This window comes from Neophocaena asiaeorientalis, unplaced genomic scaffold, assembly GCF_003031525.2.
Source record: "Neophocaena asiaeorientalis asiaeorientalis breed wild unplaced genomic scaffold, Neophocaena_asiaeorientalis_V1.1 scaffold50, whole genome shotgun sequence".
Taxonomy (NCBI): Eukaryota; Metazoa; Chordata; class Mammalia; order Artiodactyla; family Phocoenidae; genus Neophocaena; species Neophocaena asiaeorientalis.
Genome location: NW_020172717.1, coordinates 226,252 through 243,944, shown reverse-complemented (window position 1 = coordinate 243,944; position 17,693 = coordinate 226,252). Strand labels below are relative to the sequence as shown.

Sequence of the window (17,693 nt, the reverse complement as noted above, 5' to 3'; positions counted from 1 at the left end):
TCTCATCCCTTCCACCTTCTCAGAAACTCCACAGCGTAGATTACCCTTTCTCTCTTTTTTATTCAATGTCTCCCTCCAACTTTAACTCCCATGGGCTTTTAAACACTTTCAACTGGCTTAACGTCTCCTTTCCCTTTACCTACTGCCTCTCTCTCACCTCCTCTTGAAAGCCAAAAGAGTCCCGTCACTGCTCACTCTGAATTTCCTTGCCTCCTTCTCCTCCTGCTTCAACCCTCTCTAATCTGGCCTCTAAGCCCATTATCTCTGTGGTCATTTAAGGCCACGCAGGTCCCAGGCACGGGGTATGTTCAGTCCTTGTGTCACTTGCCTTAAGCAGCATTCAATTCTGTTGGCCAGTTCCTCCTTCCTCAAACATTTCTCGCTTTGCCTTCTGAGACAGCACTTCTTGGGTCTCCCTCCTACTCTGGACACTCCTTCTCAGCCTCCTTTCCAGGCCCACCTTCCTCTATCCACCTATTTATTGTCAGAGCACCTCTCTTCCCCTCACTGTAACTCTCTCCTCTGTCAATCTCCACTGCTTCTGCGGCTTCAGTAACCTCTTCTATGACAAAACTCCCAAATGTGTATCTGCAGTCCAGGCCCCTCCTCTGATTGACTTCTCCCATCACCTGCTTGGTACTTCAAAGGCATCTCAAACTCAGTTCATTTAAATTAAAACTCATAAGGGTCCCGCCCTTGTCCCCTCCCCCCCCCAAAAAAAACAAACAACACTTGATTTTCTTCCAGCATTCCCCATTTCAGTAAATACAACATCACTCATTCTGATGCATCAGCCAGAGACCCACTGCCCTCTCTCCTACCCCTATCTAATCTATCACCCAGTATTGTGGATTTACCTTCTCAACTGTGCTCAACTCTGTCCACCTCTCTCCATTGCCCTAAAGCAAACTACCATCACCTCTAACCTAAAATAATGGCAATAGCCTCCTGACTGTGCTACTTGGACCTTCCAGCCTCCTTCCCACATTGCAGCCAGAATGACCTCTTCGAGGCACAAATCTGATGGGACCACTCTCTGCATAAAACCTTACCATGGCTTCCCACAGCTCTTAGCTTAAAGACCAAACTCCATACCATGTGCCTGAGAGCTTCACATACAACGTTCTCTCCCAGCCTTTCCAGCCTCATCTTGTCCCCAGTGCCATCTGCTCCTCTCTGCTCTGCCCAGAAAGAACTCCTTTCAGTTTCTTATACTCACCTCACTTCTTCCTGCCACTATGCATTTGTATCTGCTGTTCTTCTGCTAGGAGTGCCCTTTCTCCCCTCATCACCTAGTTAATGTAGATCTTAGCTTTCCCATTACAACTCAGATTCATTGCCTTTCTATAACCTCCTGATTTATGCTAAGGTCCTCAAAGTACTTCGGAGCCTCTCCCTATAACACTTGATATACCTGTCATCTTGTTTTTTGTTGTTGTTACTCTTTAATTTGGTTGGCTTTTGCATGTGATTATCTGATTAATGTCTACTTCCTGCAGTAAACAAGTTCTATGGAGGGAGTCCCCCTCATGCATCTATCCTCAGCCCCTAGCACACAGTAGATACTCAATAAATATCTGCCAAATAAATGAATGACCAATTTTGTATTTTCTCAAAAAATTTTTAGTAAAATTTTTCTTAGGCAAGTGGTGACAAAAAACAAATTAATGAATTCACAATAATTCATTGTAAGAGAAACAAGGTATTCATATGATGACATTTGCAGTGTAGCTTTTGTGCCAAACGTATTCTTTGTATAAACAGTATTTTCTTAATAAGCTCTTCTCAAAAGTACTATGAGAGATCATTTTATTTAACAGAGAGTAGTTATTGTGTGTGTATGTATGTATGTCAGATTCACAGAGTGTTATGGTGTATATGATACAGATAAAGCTTCCAATGCAGACATTGTAAAACTTCTATTTATTGCCAAAAGGTTTGAGGCCAAGTGTTGAACCACACCAGATGGAAATTGTGTTAAGTAATTCCACAAAAGCAGTGTAGGCACACCTTAGAATGCTCTTAAACACCAAGAATGTACGTGCATTCAGGTGGGACAATGACTAACGTGTGCAACTTGTACAGCCCAAGCAAGGTGACCCTCCTTATCACAGAGCTGGTACAAGTGTGTCAGATCTATTTTTTTCCATACAAAGAAAGCTGTACAATGTCAAGGCCATGGCAGAAAGCACTCAGCATTTTAAACTGTCTAAAATCCTATGGTCAGGTGTTGCCAGCAATACCTATCCATGACATCATATTAATGAGATGACAGCATGGGACCAACATGGGAAGTGTGTATGGAACCCTTTTTTATTCAAAGTTCAAGAATAAGGTTGAGCAATTCTCTCCATTCATTTCTACCACCCCTGATCTTTTCCCATTGGTCCCTATCAGTCGTTACTGGGCAAGTCTGGGCCAGTCTTCTTTGATAGGTTCCCATAAGGGCACAAAGGTGACCATACTTACTGCTCAGAACTTACTGAGCAGGTTACCTTCTTGGCAAGTGGCCTTAGAATTTTTCTTTCACTGATGAAACCATAAGTAAGCCAAATTCAACAAGCATTGATTCTGAACATTTTCTTCTATAACTCTATTAACTTAAGCCAAGGACAGGCATGTGATCTTATACTGCTGTCCTATTCTTTAATTTTATGGAAAGGTCCTAACAATTTTCTTCCCACTATTGGTTTTGCAGTTTTACTATTTTGGGTATTGTACGGCCTATTACTGTCATCTATCATGAGGCTACTGTCATTTCCTAGAAGTTCCTGAGCTATGTTAGAATAACCTGGGGATCCTGTTAAAAACGCAGGGTCCCTCACCCTACCCCAAAATTTCGCTTCAGTAGGTTTGGGGTGGTTCCTTGTAGCGTGCATTTTAAGAAGCCAGCAGGTAATTCTGATGTAGGTGGCCCTCAGAACAGTTTGGGAAACACTGCTGTACAAGCTTATAAAAGAGTAGTTCTGAGGCTTTTTTTAGAACAATATTTCAGTGATTAATAGAGAAGCCTAGAAAGCAGACTGCATTTTGATGGGTATGAAATTACTGAGAAAGGAAGCCATTCGGCACATGTGAAAGTGCCCTCAAAGGGCTGCTGTCAAAATGAGTTTGTCCTTTTTTGGACCCCACACATCTTGTAGGATGTTACAAAATGGATGCTGGATGATACCTCCTCGTTTATTTACTACTGTAAGGAAATATGAGCTTCTAAAACACTGCCTGGATATTCATACGAAACATGCCATTTGTTACAATCCTCAGTGATTTCAGAAACCACAGATGCTCAGCCTACTAAATGTGGCTCCTATGACCTCCTCATTTAATGATTCTATCCCTCTTTAAGCATATCCTCTGTAATTAGAGTTGGCTTTATTAGAACTGGCACACATACAAGAAAATCAGTAAAACCATAGAAGGGAATTGAAGTAAAGTTGAGACTCTCAATACATAAAAAATAATTCCCCACAGACTGTACAGGAGTTGTAATTCCCAGAAGCAGTCATTTCAAGGGAAAAGTTTTTAAAAGACATACTTTTTCTCAGTTCTTCTTTTAAAACTAAGTATTTGAGATTGACGTTTTTTCTTCCAGAATATGCCTTCTTTTGAAGGTATTTGTCTTTAACAATCAAGAAAAAATATCTAAGAATTCGAACATCACAAATTAAATTCACAACTGTCTTAATTATTCTTGTACAATGCAATATTTTCAAGACAAAAGTTGCGTAAGCCAGAAAGCATACATATAAGGAACTTCTGGGTATGGATAGAGTTCGGTACAGTGTGAATAGTAGCTAACGGTGGGGGACATGTCACCACCTACTGTCATAAGAATAAGCAGGAACTCTGGAATAAAAGGGAGCGACCACCAATGATGTGGAAAAGGCTCCCAGTGCAGCCCAATCCACTATTGGATTAGCTTGAATATGGCAGTCTTTGTGAACAAGTGGATCTGTTACTCAACAACAGAAGAGTTCACCTCCCTTTGGGACTCTTTGAATTGCTTGTGACACCTCAAGTTCAAAGCCTGCAGTCCTTGAACTTTAAAAGGGTTTCCCGTCTTACTCTGAATTCTCTCACTGTTCCTAACACTTTAATATAGTGTAGGTTTCATTACATCCTTAATTGGAGGGAGGGAGATGGGTTTTATCCTAAAGTCATTAGGATATGGTATTTATAAAAACCACCCATTCATCATCACAGTAAGAGATGATGATGAGTTTATGTTCATGACCATGGTCATGATCATGATGATAGTAGCTACTATTTGTTGACCCCGTATTATGTACCAGGACTTAGTTAAGCAAGGCTACTGTTAACCTTTACAGCATTTTTGTGCCTTTATTTATGGTGGATGATGTCCACTTGGGGGTGTAGACTTAAACAGCAAAATTCGGGCCGAATTTCAGCCCCTACTTACCCCTTGGCTGAGTGTTTTTGTGCAGTGCACAGCCATTCACAGTGGCCCTGTTGTTAAGCATGACATCTTTGGAGAAGAGGAAATTGAAGCTCAGTGAAGTTAAACAACTTGTACAAGACAAGTCAGCTGTTAAAGTAACAGATTCTGGGCTTCACCTGAGGTCTGACTCCAAAGTCACTGCCCTTACCTCATCAGCCCTAGGCCTAGGCCAGAGAAAGTCTTTGGTACAGCCCTGTATGATTTATTATAGTAAGGAGTAAACATGGCGTTCGACACACTATGTTTAACTAAATTATAATTGGCTAAAAACATATTCACAATTGCAACAGATCTTAAAACAAGGTGGAGACCTTGAATTATTGAGCTCTTGTGCTCTTGAGATAAAGGGGTTATATGACTACAGAAATTATTATTTTTTATGATGTTATGTTACAAAGTATTAGCTTCCACTTTGCACGATGTCCAGGGATCTTCAGGATGAGTCTCTTCTTGAATCTCACATCACATCTCGTTTGCCAAGCCCCGCCAGGTTCCATCACAAAGAATGAGTGACAGTTCCTAGAATGCATTTCATGCCCACTCTGTCGGCCTCAGCCCTTTGCATATGTTTTGGGTTTTTTTTTTTTCAGAATATCCTTCTTCACTTCACCTTCATCACTGCTACTTGTCCTTCAGAATTCAGCTCAGACACATTTTCTCCAAGAAGCTTTTCTGCTTCCTACACCCAGTTTAGAATAGGTGCCTCCCAGGGTGTTCCATTCTCCTTACTTCTGGCTTTCAGTTACATTCTGGCAGGAGATCAGAGGGAGGGAGCAGAGTGAGGTCTGCTTATTTATTCCCGACTCCCTCCCTGCTTGGTCACCGCAGGTTGACTGTGTCCTCAATCCACAGCCACAACTCCTGTCAGGCAGCACTCTTGCATACAGGTCTCCTTCTGGGTCCTAACTGTTCTCTTCGCTTTCCTCTTCAGCCAGAGAGGGGTGTTATGCCTCCTCCTGGCTCCTGGCCCCAGAGTACTAAGGTGCTTTTCCTACACCTTGCCCACATCTGTGTAAGTAGTCCCTTTATTAACTGCCCTCAGTTGCCCAGCTTGAGGTGCCCCTGTTTCCTGCTGCAGCCATGCCTGATCCGTAGCAGATCCCATCTGGGGTCTGTGAGGCTTCATGTCTGTGCTAGCTGGACCTTCGCAGGCTCTAGGCCCCTCCTTGGTCCTTAAGAAAAGCAAGGTCCTTTCTAATGGGATTTCAGAAGAACTTTCAAATGAAGTCCAGTATGGCCTCCCCATGACTATTTGATACCCAATCTCTTTCCTGGATCTTACACCAAAAAGTCTTGAAGCAAGGTCCTTTCTAATGGGATTTCAGAAGAACTTTCAAATGAAGTCCAGTATGGCCTCCCCATGACTATTTGATACCCAATCTCTTTCCTGGATCTTACACCAAAAAGTCTTGAATCGCCTGCTGATCCCCTACCTTCAGCTCATGACTTTGACCAAAGTGACTGCTTTACTTGCAGAAGAAGTGAACTTGCTTCTGAGTTCATTGATTCTTCCAGCTTCTTTAAGTTTTTTTCTTTCATGCACTTTTTTTCACATGTCCCACTTGTTACCTCAGGCCTTCTCTGTACTCCTCCTAGAAGTTCCTTTCTCCCTTCTTCAGCAGGGGCCCAGCCCCCATGTCACCCTCTCCCAGCTGGAAGAATTTCCTTTCTTTGAGTTCTGTAATGCTTGGCTTTTACTTCTGCAGGGGCACTTGCCAAACTCTACACTGAGTTGTCAAATTCGTAAAATGCTTTATCTCCCCACAAGATGATAAACTCAAGCTCTCTGAGCTGGGCTTTATGACCCCCTCAGATCCAAACACAGTGCCTTACAGCTTATCTGTGCTCAAAATTATGTGTGAGATGACTGGATATCGTTGGTAGATCAACAGAGGAATATTCTTTCTTGCTTTAAGGTATCTGGTCTGATATTATTTCACTCTTATTCACCAACTTTGTGTTGAGTAAGACTAACACCTTCAAATTTCATCTTTTATCAACATAAATATTTTCAACTCTTGGTGCACAAAAGGAATACAATTAATATATGACCATTTGTATTAGCATTCTAAAAGACTTTTAAGTTGATAAACATGGTAATAGTTTGGGTTCCAATTGCACTAGAGAATTCAGTTTAATATTCCATAGTTTTTTCAGCCAACTGATAATTTAAAAAAGGAACAGATCCTGGTTGGTAAAGAATGTCTTAGCCAAATTGTGGTGCTTTGAATGAAATTATGTGTTAATTGGCAAGAGAGAAAATATTTAAATATCCTTTATGCATTATGTGCAAACAAGATAGTTTTAGACACACAATCATTCCCTCATAGGCTCATTCCACATGTTATTTTTCAAGTGGAATATGATCATCCTTAGAAAGAATTAGTTCCCTGTTTTGACCATGAAGAGACTGCAATATCATATGAGAATTATCGCTTACCAGGACATGCTATGGACAATAGGCCTATTAAAAGGACACATGGCCAGTCACGCATAAGCCAGACATAATTATAAAAAAAAAAATTTTAGGACCTGGGATAGCCACTGGAAAAAAATTTGTCTTTTTTTTTTTTTTCTTTGCCTTTTGAAACTATTTTAAAATTAATCCTACAGCTACAAATAGCCTGGCTTTTACATATTATCTGAAGCTGACTCTGATGCCTAAATTAAGGCCCTAACATGCAGCTAGTTTAAAGTGCTTCTAACATTTCCTTCCTAAAATCCTTTCCATGGACTTTTTCCCTGGGATCCACTTTCACTGGGCTACAGTGAAAAGTCTTCACTTAGCAGCATTTCTCCATCATCCTTCATCCTTTTGTTCTCCAGGAGGCCTATCATTTTCTCTGGTGTCTCTCACAGTCATTGTGGGCATGTGGGTATGTGGGTATGATATCCCAGCCACTCCATGTCTCAAACAATTCCCTCAACTATTTTGCCAAGTGCGACTTCCGTCACATACACTTAAAGTGAACCATTTGGACCTGCCTTGAGATTTGGATCTATGTTGAGGAGAAGTTCTTGTAGCTAATTCCCTATGTCAGATCTAGAAGGACACATGTGCTTAAATATTACCTAAACCGATAGTGACTTCAAATCAGCTCAGATATCATGACTATTTCAAATGTTTCTCTGAGTAAATATGGGAGAAAGACTGGAAAAATATTCTGTTATTAAATGACATTGCATTATATTAAATCATCTTACCATTAAAAATGGCAAGACAGCAATGTGGTTACAAAAGGTGAAGTAAGTTCTTTAATAAAAGAGGGGGACGGGGTAGTAGTTCTTTGCTACTTACCTAGTGTCCTCACATAAATCTCTTTAATAAAAGAGGGGGACGGGGTAGTAGTTCTTTGCTACTTACCTAGTGTCCTCACATAAATCTCTTTATTTTGATTTTTGATCTCTCAACATCCTTGTAAAGCAGGTGGGAGTGATTATTATTTCCTCTTCGCTGAGCAGAAATCAGTGGTTAAGAGGACTCGAATCTAACTCTTCTGAATTGTTATTCAAAGATCCTTCAACATTACAATTAGATCAGCATTTTTTTCTAATTTGAAAGCATAGGAAATGGGTGTTTTAGAAAAAAATTAATCCTATTTTTGGCTTGGGTTTTTCCTTGTTGTTACTTAGTTGCTTGTTGGTTTGTTTTCTCCTCTTGAAACTCCGTTGGACCTTCCCTTCCTCCTCCCAGACAGGCTGCTGCACTCTTCATGACTCAACAGCACGTGTTAGCAGACATTCATGGAACCCCTAGCCCAGGCCGACACTGTGAGCACAGGGCAAGCAGGCTGTACCTGCCCTCTAGGACCAGTAGCACGTGGGGAAGACATGGTGTCCTAAGTGCTTTACCTGCTGCACAAAGGAAGCAAGCACTGTGTTTATGGAAAATTTAAATTTGCAAAGAGCATACTAGCTTTAAGAAAACTCTAAATCAGATGATTCCTAGTAAAGCAAAGCAGAACACTGAGATAATTTTTTTTTTTTTTTTTTTTTTTTTTTTTTTTTTTGCTGTGCGCGGGCCTCTCACTGTTGTGGCCTCTCCCGTTGTGGAGCACAGGCTCCGGACGCACAAGCCCAGCGGCCATGGCTCACGGGCCCAGCCGCTCCGCGGCATGTGGGATCCTCCCGGACCGGGGCACGAACCTGTGTCCCCTGCATCAGCAGGCGGACTCTCAACCACTGCGCCACCAGGGAAGCCCTGAGATAATTTTTTGACATTGATTGTCAATGATTCTTGAGTGACTGCTTTCCATACCCTCTGCTATACCTAGTACTAGCCACCATGGAGCATTGCAGAAAATGGGGGACGCTTCTCATCACTGAAGCCTCAGATTAAATGCCACCTCAAATATGCAAGCTCTTTCCTGACCGCTTAAATGCATGTGCACCAACCCCCAAGTCACTCACTCTCTATTCTACCTTCATCATAACCCTATCACTATCTAACAATATATTTCATATGTTGTTTCAGTTATTAGCCTTAATTTGGGATTGACAATGGAACATCCAATTGACTAGTCATCAGACAAGAAGGGAAAATAGCTAGATTAACTTTAATAGAACTTTGTTTATAAAAACTATACATTGCATTATTCTTAACCCAGCAGTGCTGTTAAGGTGGACAAATCCCCTGTCTGAGGTAATTTTTTTACCTACGTTAGATAAGAGAAATGGTAGATGGGAAGGATAGGTTGTGTTCATATGGTTAAAGAGGTACTGTCCAAATTTCATAGTGATTAACAAATTTCATCACTTTCAAGGTGCTATGAAAATTGAACATTAATGTATATAAATAAATATTGTCATACTCCCCAGAAATCAGATGCTTTCACATGATTTTGAAATTTGAAGAGTGAATCTTATGTAGTTGGTAAAACAAATGGAATTCTTCAGTTCAACATTTAAACTTCTGACATTGTAACCGGATTTCTAATTCTATGGTTATGTGTAATCATACACACTCTACTTCAGTGTAAAATGAATCCATTCATTCACTCATTCGACAGAAATTTATAGACTCCATACTAGGTTAGATGCCTGATGTAACAATAGTGAACAAAGCAAAGACCCTGCCCTCATGGAGCTTTCAGTTGAATGGGAAAGAAAGACATTAATAAGGTAAATACCAATAATCATCTACAAATGATGATACCTGATAGAAAAGAAACACGCCAGTTGCTTTGAGAACATATAGAAGACAGTCACTCGAGTCTGGGTTTGGAAAAGGTCTCCCAGAGGAAGCAACGTTTGAGTTGAAACATGAAACGATCAGTTTTTAACTAGGTGAAGATTCAAATATGGACAGTGGAGACAGAGTGTGTGTGTACCAGAGTGGAAAAATCATGTTCAAAAGAGTTAGGTAAGTTTGCCTTTGCAGCTGTTAAGGATTCAGAAAAACACATCTTTTGGAGCACTACATTGACTTTTGCTGACAAATAGCTAAATATACTTGGTTTATGATTATTTATAAAGTTATATTTCTAAGCAGTTCACGTGAACGGAATACCATGAAACAAAGGAGTTAGGAAGCACAGAAAGCTGAATGTCTGGATGAACCTTACAAAACTGCTAACCAGGGCTTCCCTGGTGGCGCAGTGGTTGAGAGTCTGCCTGCCGTTGCAGGGGACACGGGTTCATGCCCCGGTCCGGGAGGATCCCACGTGCTGCGGAGCTGCTGGGCCCGTGAGCCATGGCCTCTGGGCCTGCGCGTCCGGAGCCTGTGCTCCGCAGCGGGAGGGGCCACAACAGTGAGAGGCCCGCATACCGCAAAAAAAACCTGCTAACCAAATGCTCTTTTCGTGAACTATGTTCCTTTTGCAAATCTCGATGGGGGCTTTCAACACTTTCCCATTATCATACCTAAATTGTGCATTCTTTTAGGGACAAAGGGGGAAGGTTAACCAAATTTATAATTTGTTAGCCCATTATCCAAATGTACTTACTGGGTCTGGTTCACTGTACAATTCTGACTTTTGATCACTTGCCAGATAAATAATGGAAAATAAATGGCTTGATCGTTCTGTTACCTTCAACAGTTGTAAATCAAGATGGCCAGCCTCTCATAGAAGGAAAACTTAAAGAGAAGCAAGTCAGATGGAAGTTCATCAAAAGGTGGAAAACCCGCTATTTTACACTGGCTGGAAATCAACTTCTGTTTCAAAAAGGAAAGTCTGTAAGTACCCCTACCATCTTTTACACTTGCATTTTTAAGGTCTTGATCTCTGCCAGCTAGGCATTTTGTCTTGAGTTAAAAAGCCAATAATGTTTTCCTTCTCCATTTTACAGTGTCATTTTATTATATATGCCCCTTTGACTGTCTACTCTGTTCATTCCTATGTTAGTTGGTTCACTGTACCTCTTCAGTTTATTACGGGAGGGTTTTTTGGTTAACTTAAGTTTTAGAAGACGAACCACAGAAGGTGTACCCGGGGATCTCGACTTGAATACCATACCTGCTGTTTCCTTGTGGATCACCTAAATAAATGTGTGGCTTATGACATTGGCTCTGACTTCTTTTAGGATTGAAGGTTATATTTGGAGGTGGGGACCTGACGAAGGAGACAGTAGGCAGGGAGGAAGAAAAAAAGGCTGATTTATTTTAAGTACTTTTTGTAGTCAACCAAATTCAATTCTGATTAGGGAAAAATATTACTATCTTTCATTCATTTAATATTCAGTTAATGAAAACAATAAAATTCTGAAAGAATTAATAAATATTTAATATAATTTTCAATCTGAAGTAGGATGCTCAGTAAATATTCATATTCTGAATTTTCAGTGGGAAACTTGTGAAATAATATTCTATTGCAATCAACAATGCAAAGTTATCCCTTTCTTTTCAAATCAGTTTTATTTATCATTAAACTCTACTCATTACAGATCAGGGAGCATGAAATTTTGACCTACTTCTTGACCATTTTGAGATATAATAATAATAACTTAACAAAGCTTATCACATGCCACACTGGATTGCCTCTATCTATCTTCGGAACAATCCTTTGAGGTCAGCACTATTGTTATTGCCATTTTGTAGATGGAGAAACTGAGGCACAAAGAGACTGATAGGCTTGTCCAAGGTTAGAGCCAGTAAGGTGAGAAAGGGTAAAACTGGAGTTAGGCTCAGGCAATGTGACACCAAGGCATGTTCTTAAATGGGTACACTGTCCAGCTTCCCATGTACACTTAAAATACAGGGTCAGAGGCAAACCAAACTATGTCTGAATTAATTAATGAGAGTGTTAAATTACTTAAAAATTACATTTCACTAAGAGCACATGCACTATATCTTTGGAGTGCTCGTTACAAAATTTATTTGAACTTACTACTCAACAGGAATCAAGTATGGTGTATCTGAATTATGACAAATTCTGATCAACGCTCTTTTAGTTAATAAGACTTCACATTAACTTTTTGAATGAAAAAGAACATTTTGGTGACATCTACTTTGAACTCGTGTTACTTTCTTCATCTGTGTGTTTTATAAAATATACAGATGGGCTGAAGGTCTTTTTAACTGGGAAGTATAATGGTGTGTTCAATTTGAAAAGTTATTGGCGGTTTAAGGAAACATTTTTTTAGCATAGGTTCACACTGAAGCATTTTTAAAATGTTTAAAATGACCATTTGAATTTCCTGTCTTTATTAAAGAAATCAGAATAGAAGTTAAGATGTAGTGATTTTTCAGATCCCTCTTATGCATTAACAAAGTAGAGTTAGTGCATAAGAATGTTTTTCCTGAACTCAAATAATGACCTTTATACTTCTTGATTCGGAGCTTTTTAATAAAGTTTAGAGAATAAGCTATTGTATAATTGGCTAACTTATTTGACATCTTTATCAGGAAATAATGGTTTGACATTCCAGAAATATGACAGAACATTTGGCTCAAATATTAGGAAATAATATAATGTAGCGTGAAGACCACAGCAAAATCCCTCTCATCCCCAGGGAGACAGTAACCATGCAGTGGTCAGCAGTCCAGCTGAAGCTTCAGCCACATCATAAAGGGATTTTCTTGTAAATGAGGAAAATGTGCATTTTAAAGTAAGAACTAAAAGACTATAGTGTCTTATTTTTCACTTTTTTTTTTTTTTTTGGCTGCACTGGGTCTTCGTTGCTGTGCACAGGCTTTCTCTAGTTGCGGTGAGCGGGGGCTACTCTTCGTTGCGGTGTGTGGGCTTCTCATTGCAGTGGCTTCTCTTGTTGCAGAGCATGAGCTCTAAGCACGCGGGCTTCAGTAGTTGTGGTGCGTGAGCTTGGTAGTTGTGGCTGAGTAATAGTCCATTGTATATATGTACCACATCTTCCTTATCCATTCATCTGTTGATGGACATTTAGGTTGTTTCCATGCCTTGGCTATTGTGAATAGTGCTGCTATGAACATAGGGTTGCATGTATCTTTATGAATTACAGTTTTGTCCAGATATATGCCCAGGAGTGGGATTGCTGAATCATATGGTAATTCTATTTTTAGTTTTCTGAGGAATATCCGTACTGTTTCCACGGTGGCTGCACCAACTTACATTCCCACCAACAGTGTAAGAGGGTTCCCTTTTCTCCACACCCTCTCCAGCATTTTGTTATTTGTAGACTTTTTAATGATGGCCATTCCGACTGGTGTGAGGTGGTACCTTATTACAGTTTTGATTTGCATTTCTCTAATAATTAGCGATGTTGAGCATCTTTTCATGTGCCTATTGGCCATCTGTATTTTTTCTTTGGAGAAATGTCTATTTAGGTCTTCCGCCCATTTTTCCATTGGGTTGTTTGTTTTTTTGTTGTTGAGTTGTATGAGCTGTATGCATATTTTGGAAATTAAGCCCTTGTCAGCTGCATCATTTGCAAATATTTTATCCCATTCTGCAGTTTGTCTTTTCGTTTTGTTTATGGTTTCTTTTGCTGTGCAAAAGCTTGTAAGTTTGATTAGGTTTCATTTGTTTACTTTGTTTTTACTTCTATTGCCTTGGGAGACTGACCTAAGAAAACATTGGTACTATTTATGTCAGAGAATATTTTGCCTATGGTCTCTTCTAAGAGGTCTATGAGGTGTCATGTCTTATGTTTAAGTCTTTACTCAATTTTGAGTTTATTTTTGTGTGTGGTATGAGGGTGTGTTCTAACTTCATTGACTTACATGCAGCTGTCCAACTTTCCCAACACCACTTTCTGAAGAGACTGTCTTTTTCCCATTGTATATTCTTGCCTCCTTTGTTCAAGATTAATTAACCATAGGTGGGTTTATTTCTGGACTCTCTATTCTGCTGACATCAGTATTTTGAATTACTCTTTTTGTTTGATGCTCCTGAGATTTTTCCAAGGTGGACAATGCACCATAGAAAGTTTAGGATGAGTGGAAAAGATGCCTTTCCACTGCAAAGTGAGAGAAGGGTGATTGTGAAAGGGAGATGGGAAAGGAGGGTAAGCAAGATTCTCAAACACAGGTACATTCTCCAGTGGACAGAATGGGCTCAGGAATATTAAAGACCTGAAATTGCTTTAAAGAAGTATCTGACTCCTTAAAAATATTCATGCTAGCCCACCATGATGACTCTGGTGTTAGAGAGATCCTTAAGCATCTGCTTTAATGCAAAGAAAATGTAACATCATTAAATATTCCTTCCCTTAATGTTTGTGGACAAATCATGCTTCCAAAGCTCAAGAGAGTTTCAAAAACAGTTTCTTCGACTTAAACATTGGAACCCTGTTTGTTCAATTAATACCTCTTTCTCAGAGGTAACACAAAAGAAAATTAAATGTCAAGCCTGTAAAATTATCTCAGATTCTGAGTTAATATTACCCCAAATTGTACTGCTGCATTTTGCTCTATTAATACAGTGTTAATGTCAGTAGAAAATGACATAAAGTCAAAGAAATAGGAATCAAGCATTTTTCCCAATCCCACTGTATAATAATTTTCTATAAATTGGCTGTTTTGTTTCAACCCTAGATAGTACAACAAAAAGCCAGTTGCTCACTCCTTCATTTGCTCTAATGACTCTTTGAGGCTTTAGCACCCAAAATAACAAAGGTCTTAAGCCACATGAAGTGAAAGGATTCTGATCCTCTTAGAAAATTCTCCAGGAGCCAGAGATCTTTCCATACTATTGAAAGCTAGCTCATGTTCTTTCCTTCCCATGCATTTCAGAAAGATGATCCTGATGACTCACCAATAGAACTCAGCAAAGTACAGAGTGTGAAAGTTGTGGCCAAGAAACGCAGGGACCGCTCTCTCCCTCGGGCTTTCGAAATCTTCACAGACAATAAAAGCTATGTTTTCAAGGCCAAGGATGAGAAGAATGCAGAAGAGTGGCTCCAGTGCATCAATGTGGCAGTTGCCCAAGCAAAAGAGAGGGAAAGTAGGGAAGTAACCACATATCTGTAGGGATTTGCAAGCCGACCTCACACCAGTTGTATACAATGGGCATTGCACTGTCATTGCCAATGTCAGGAAAAAGAGATAAATTCACCATGTCATGCTGTTTTTTATTAAATACCAATGGAGCAGTTTTCCCCAAGAAGCAGGACCTAAAAGTGGCAAGATCCTGAGTACATTTCAGATCCACATGGCATTTGCATTAACTCCAGAACAGCTGTGTGAGGCATATGGGAAAAGGAGCTACGGATGGTATGAAGCCAGAAAGGGGAGAGTAGGGATCTAGAAACTTCCATAGACATGTTATTGTACATTGTAAGAAAACAACTTTAAAAGATACCTGAACTACCTATCCTAAGGGAAGATTACGTACTTCTGATGAAAAATAATCTGTCAAAAGTATTAAAAGAAGGGGCTTCCCTGGTGGCACAGTGGTTGAGAGTCTGCCTGCTGGTGCAGGGGACACGGGTTCGAGTCCCGGTCCAGGAAGATCCCACATGCCGCGGAGCGGCTGGGCCCATGAGCCATGGCCGCTGAGCCTGTGCGTCCGAAGCCTGTGCTCTGCAGCAGGAGAGGCCACAACAGTGAGAGGCCCACATACCACACACACACAAAAAAAAAAGTATTAAAAGAAAAAAAAACCTACAAGGAAAAGTCAAATTGATGAACACTGAGGAAAACCACATAACTTACTTACGGAAATATAATTACATTTATCCTCTCCTAATACAAGTGAGGCTAATACTTTGTAAAATGGTTCTCAAGTTAAGCCAATTATGTAATTAAATGTCCTTCAAACCCCTTATTTGATTATTCCTTTTAGGTTCATATAATATGATCTAAAGTTTAGATACTTGGATATTTCTCGTGCCCAAGGCAGTAAGTGTAAGCCAGGATAAGCACAGAAAACCATTTTCCCATCTTCAAAATATGTGTCATTTCCATTAAACTTTGAGATTTTAAAGTTCTGTACGTTTCTTCTTTGTATTCAACACTTTAATATCTCCAAATTACAAACATTTATTGGTTTTTGCCATTACCCATAATTAAAAAAAAAAATTAAGCTGTAGTAGGCAGAATTCTAGAATGACTTCCAGTGACCCAAACCCTGGTATAACCTCCTCACCCTGAGTGTGGTGGGACCTATAACTTGCTTCTAACTAATAGAATATGGCAAAAGGGATAGGATAGTCTCTACCATGATTATGTTACATTACATGGCAAAGATGAAGGAAATTTTCCAGATATAATTAAGGTCCTTAATCAGCTGACTTTGAGTTAATTGAGAGGATATGATCCTGGGTGGGCCTGACCTAATCAGTTGAGCCCTTTGAAAGAGGGTGAGCAAGTCAGAGTCTCTCCCACTGGCCTTGAATAAGCTGCAACAAGTTCTACAGCTTCAAGGAAATGAATTTTGCCACAATCAGTGAGCCGCTTGGAAGAGGATCCTGAGCCTCAGATAAAGCCCATTCCCAGCCAACACCTTGATTGCAGCTTTGTGAAACCTTGAGCAGAGGACCCAGCTAAGCCATGCTTGGACTCCTGATCCATGGATACTTGGAGATAATAAACAAGTGCTGTTTTAAGCTGTTAAGTGTGTGGTAATTTGTTATGTAGCAATAGATAAGTAATACAAAAGCTTACTTGTAATGCACATACAGGTTAATTTTTTTCTTTGAAATGTATTAAACATAGTCTAGTATAGAAACATGGAGAAGGATTATAAGTAGTCAATACCCTGAATTCTACCCTGACTCTACTGCTAACTCACTAGGATAGGAAATATAACAGAAACCAAGTTTGGGGAAGGAAACAATTCAATTTTAAGTTTTAACATAAAGTTTGAGAGTATTGTGAATTGTAGAAGTTCTTAGAAGTTGGAAATAGAATTTGGAACGTGAAAATTGGGCCTCATCATATAAATAGATGGTTGCTGAATATGTGGGATAAGATGAAATTACTCAGGGAGAATAAGACAAAAGAATTAATAAGGGCTTCCTTGGGACACCCAGGATTTAAGCAACGAGGCTGATTAGTGTTCAGAAATGTTATAAACCAGAGGAAATAATGTCACAAGCACCAAGGTTTTCAAGGAAAAGAGAGAGATCAGCCATGTGAAATCCTGAAGAGTAATCACTTAAGATAAAGAATGACTTTTGCAACCAAGAAGCAATTGGTGTCATTGGCAAGAACAATTTCATTGGAGTGATGAGGTGAAAGTCAATTTCAGTGGACTGAAGAATCAACAGGAGATTAAGAGTTTAAAGCAATAATTGAACTCTGCTTTCAGTAATGTGGGGCTAAGATGGAGAAAGTGTTTTTTGTTGTTTGCTTTAAGGATGCATTAGACTTAAGGGAAAGAAGTTTAAAACACAGAAAGAAAGAGGAAAAATAACTTTGCTTGAGCAAAGTTTCCGGAAATGAAGGAAAACGATTAAAACTCCTTTTTTCCACAGCAATTTATGGAGCAGCTACCAAGAAACAGGTACCATGGTTGGCCTGGAGATAGAAAAATAAAAGATCCAGCTCTTCCCTTCAAGGAGTTTACAGTGTAGTGGAGGAGATGGACATGTACAACAAAAATTGAAATGCTATGTGGCAAGTGCCTTGATGGAAGTATGCACAGGGTCCTGAGGAAACATAGGAGAAGGCACCACTGTAAGTGACTTTGAACTCAGCTTGGGCTCCCTTACTGTTCCCCAGAGGTGTTAGAGAATGAGCTTGTCTTAAAGAACTAGTAGGAGTGTCATGGGCAGACAAGGAGCAAATGGCCAGTAGAGGGAACCGCCTTGCAGAGGTGAAGGAGGAGGAGGGAACATGGTCTACTTGCAAAACAGCAAGTCCTCGCCTGGGATTGGA

At 39.9% G+C, this 17,693-nt stretch overlaps 1 protein-coding gene across 4 annotated transcripts in view; it reads left to right on the top strand.

Annotated features, from left to right (window-relative positions):
* Positions 1 to 15,300, top strand: part of VEPH1 (ventricular zone expressed PH domain containing 1) — a 215,166-nt gene extending 199,866 nt beyond the window's left edge. For 3 of the 4 annotated variants that reach the window (XM_024740169.1, XM_024740167.1, XM_024740168.1), the window contains exons 13-14: positions 10,498 to 10,634; positions 14,607 to 15,300. In XM_024740169.1, the coding sequence (XP_024595937.1) occupies positions 10,498 to 10,634; positions 14,607 to 14,843 (374 nt within the window). In that variant the 3' untranslated portion in view covers positions 14,844 to 15,300. Of the gene's footprint in view, positions 1 to 10,497; positions 10,635 to 12,409; positions 12,485 to 14,606 lie in introns of those variants that run through there. The other variant, XM_024740170.1, reaches the window with a different exon arrangement.
* Positions 15,301 to 17,693: the final 2,393 nt, after the last annotated feature.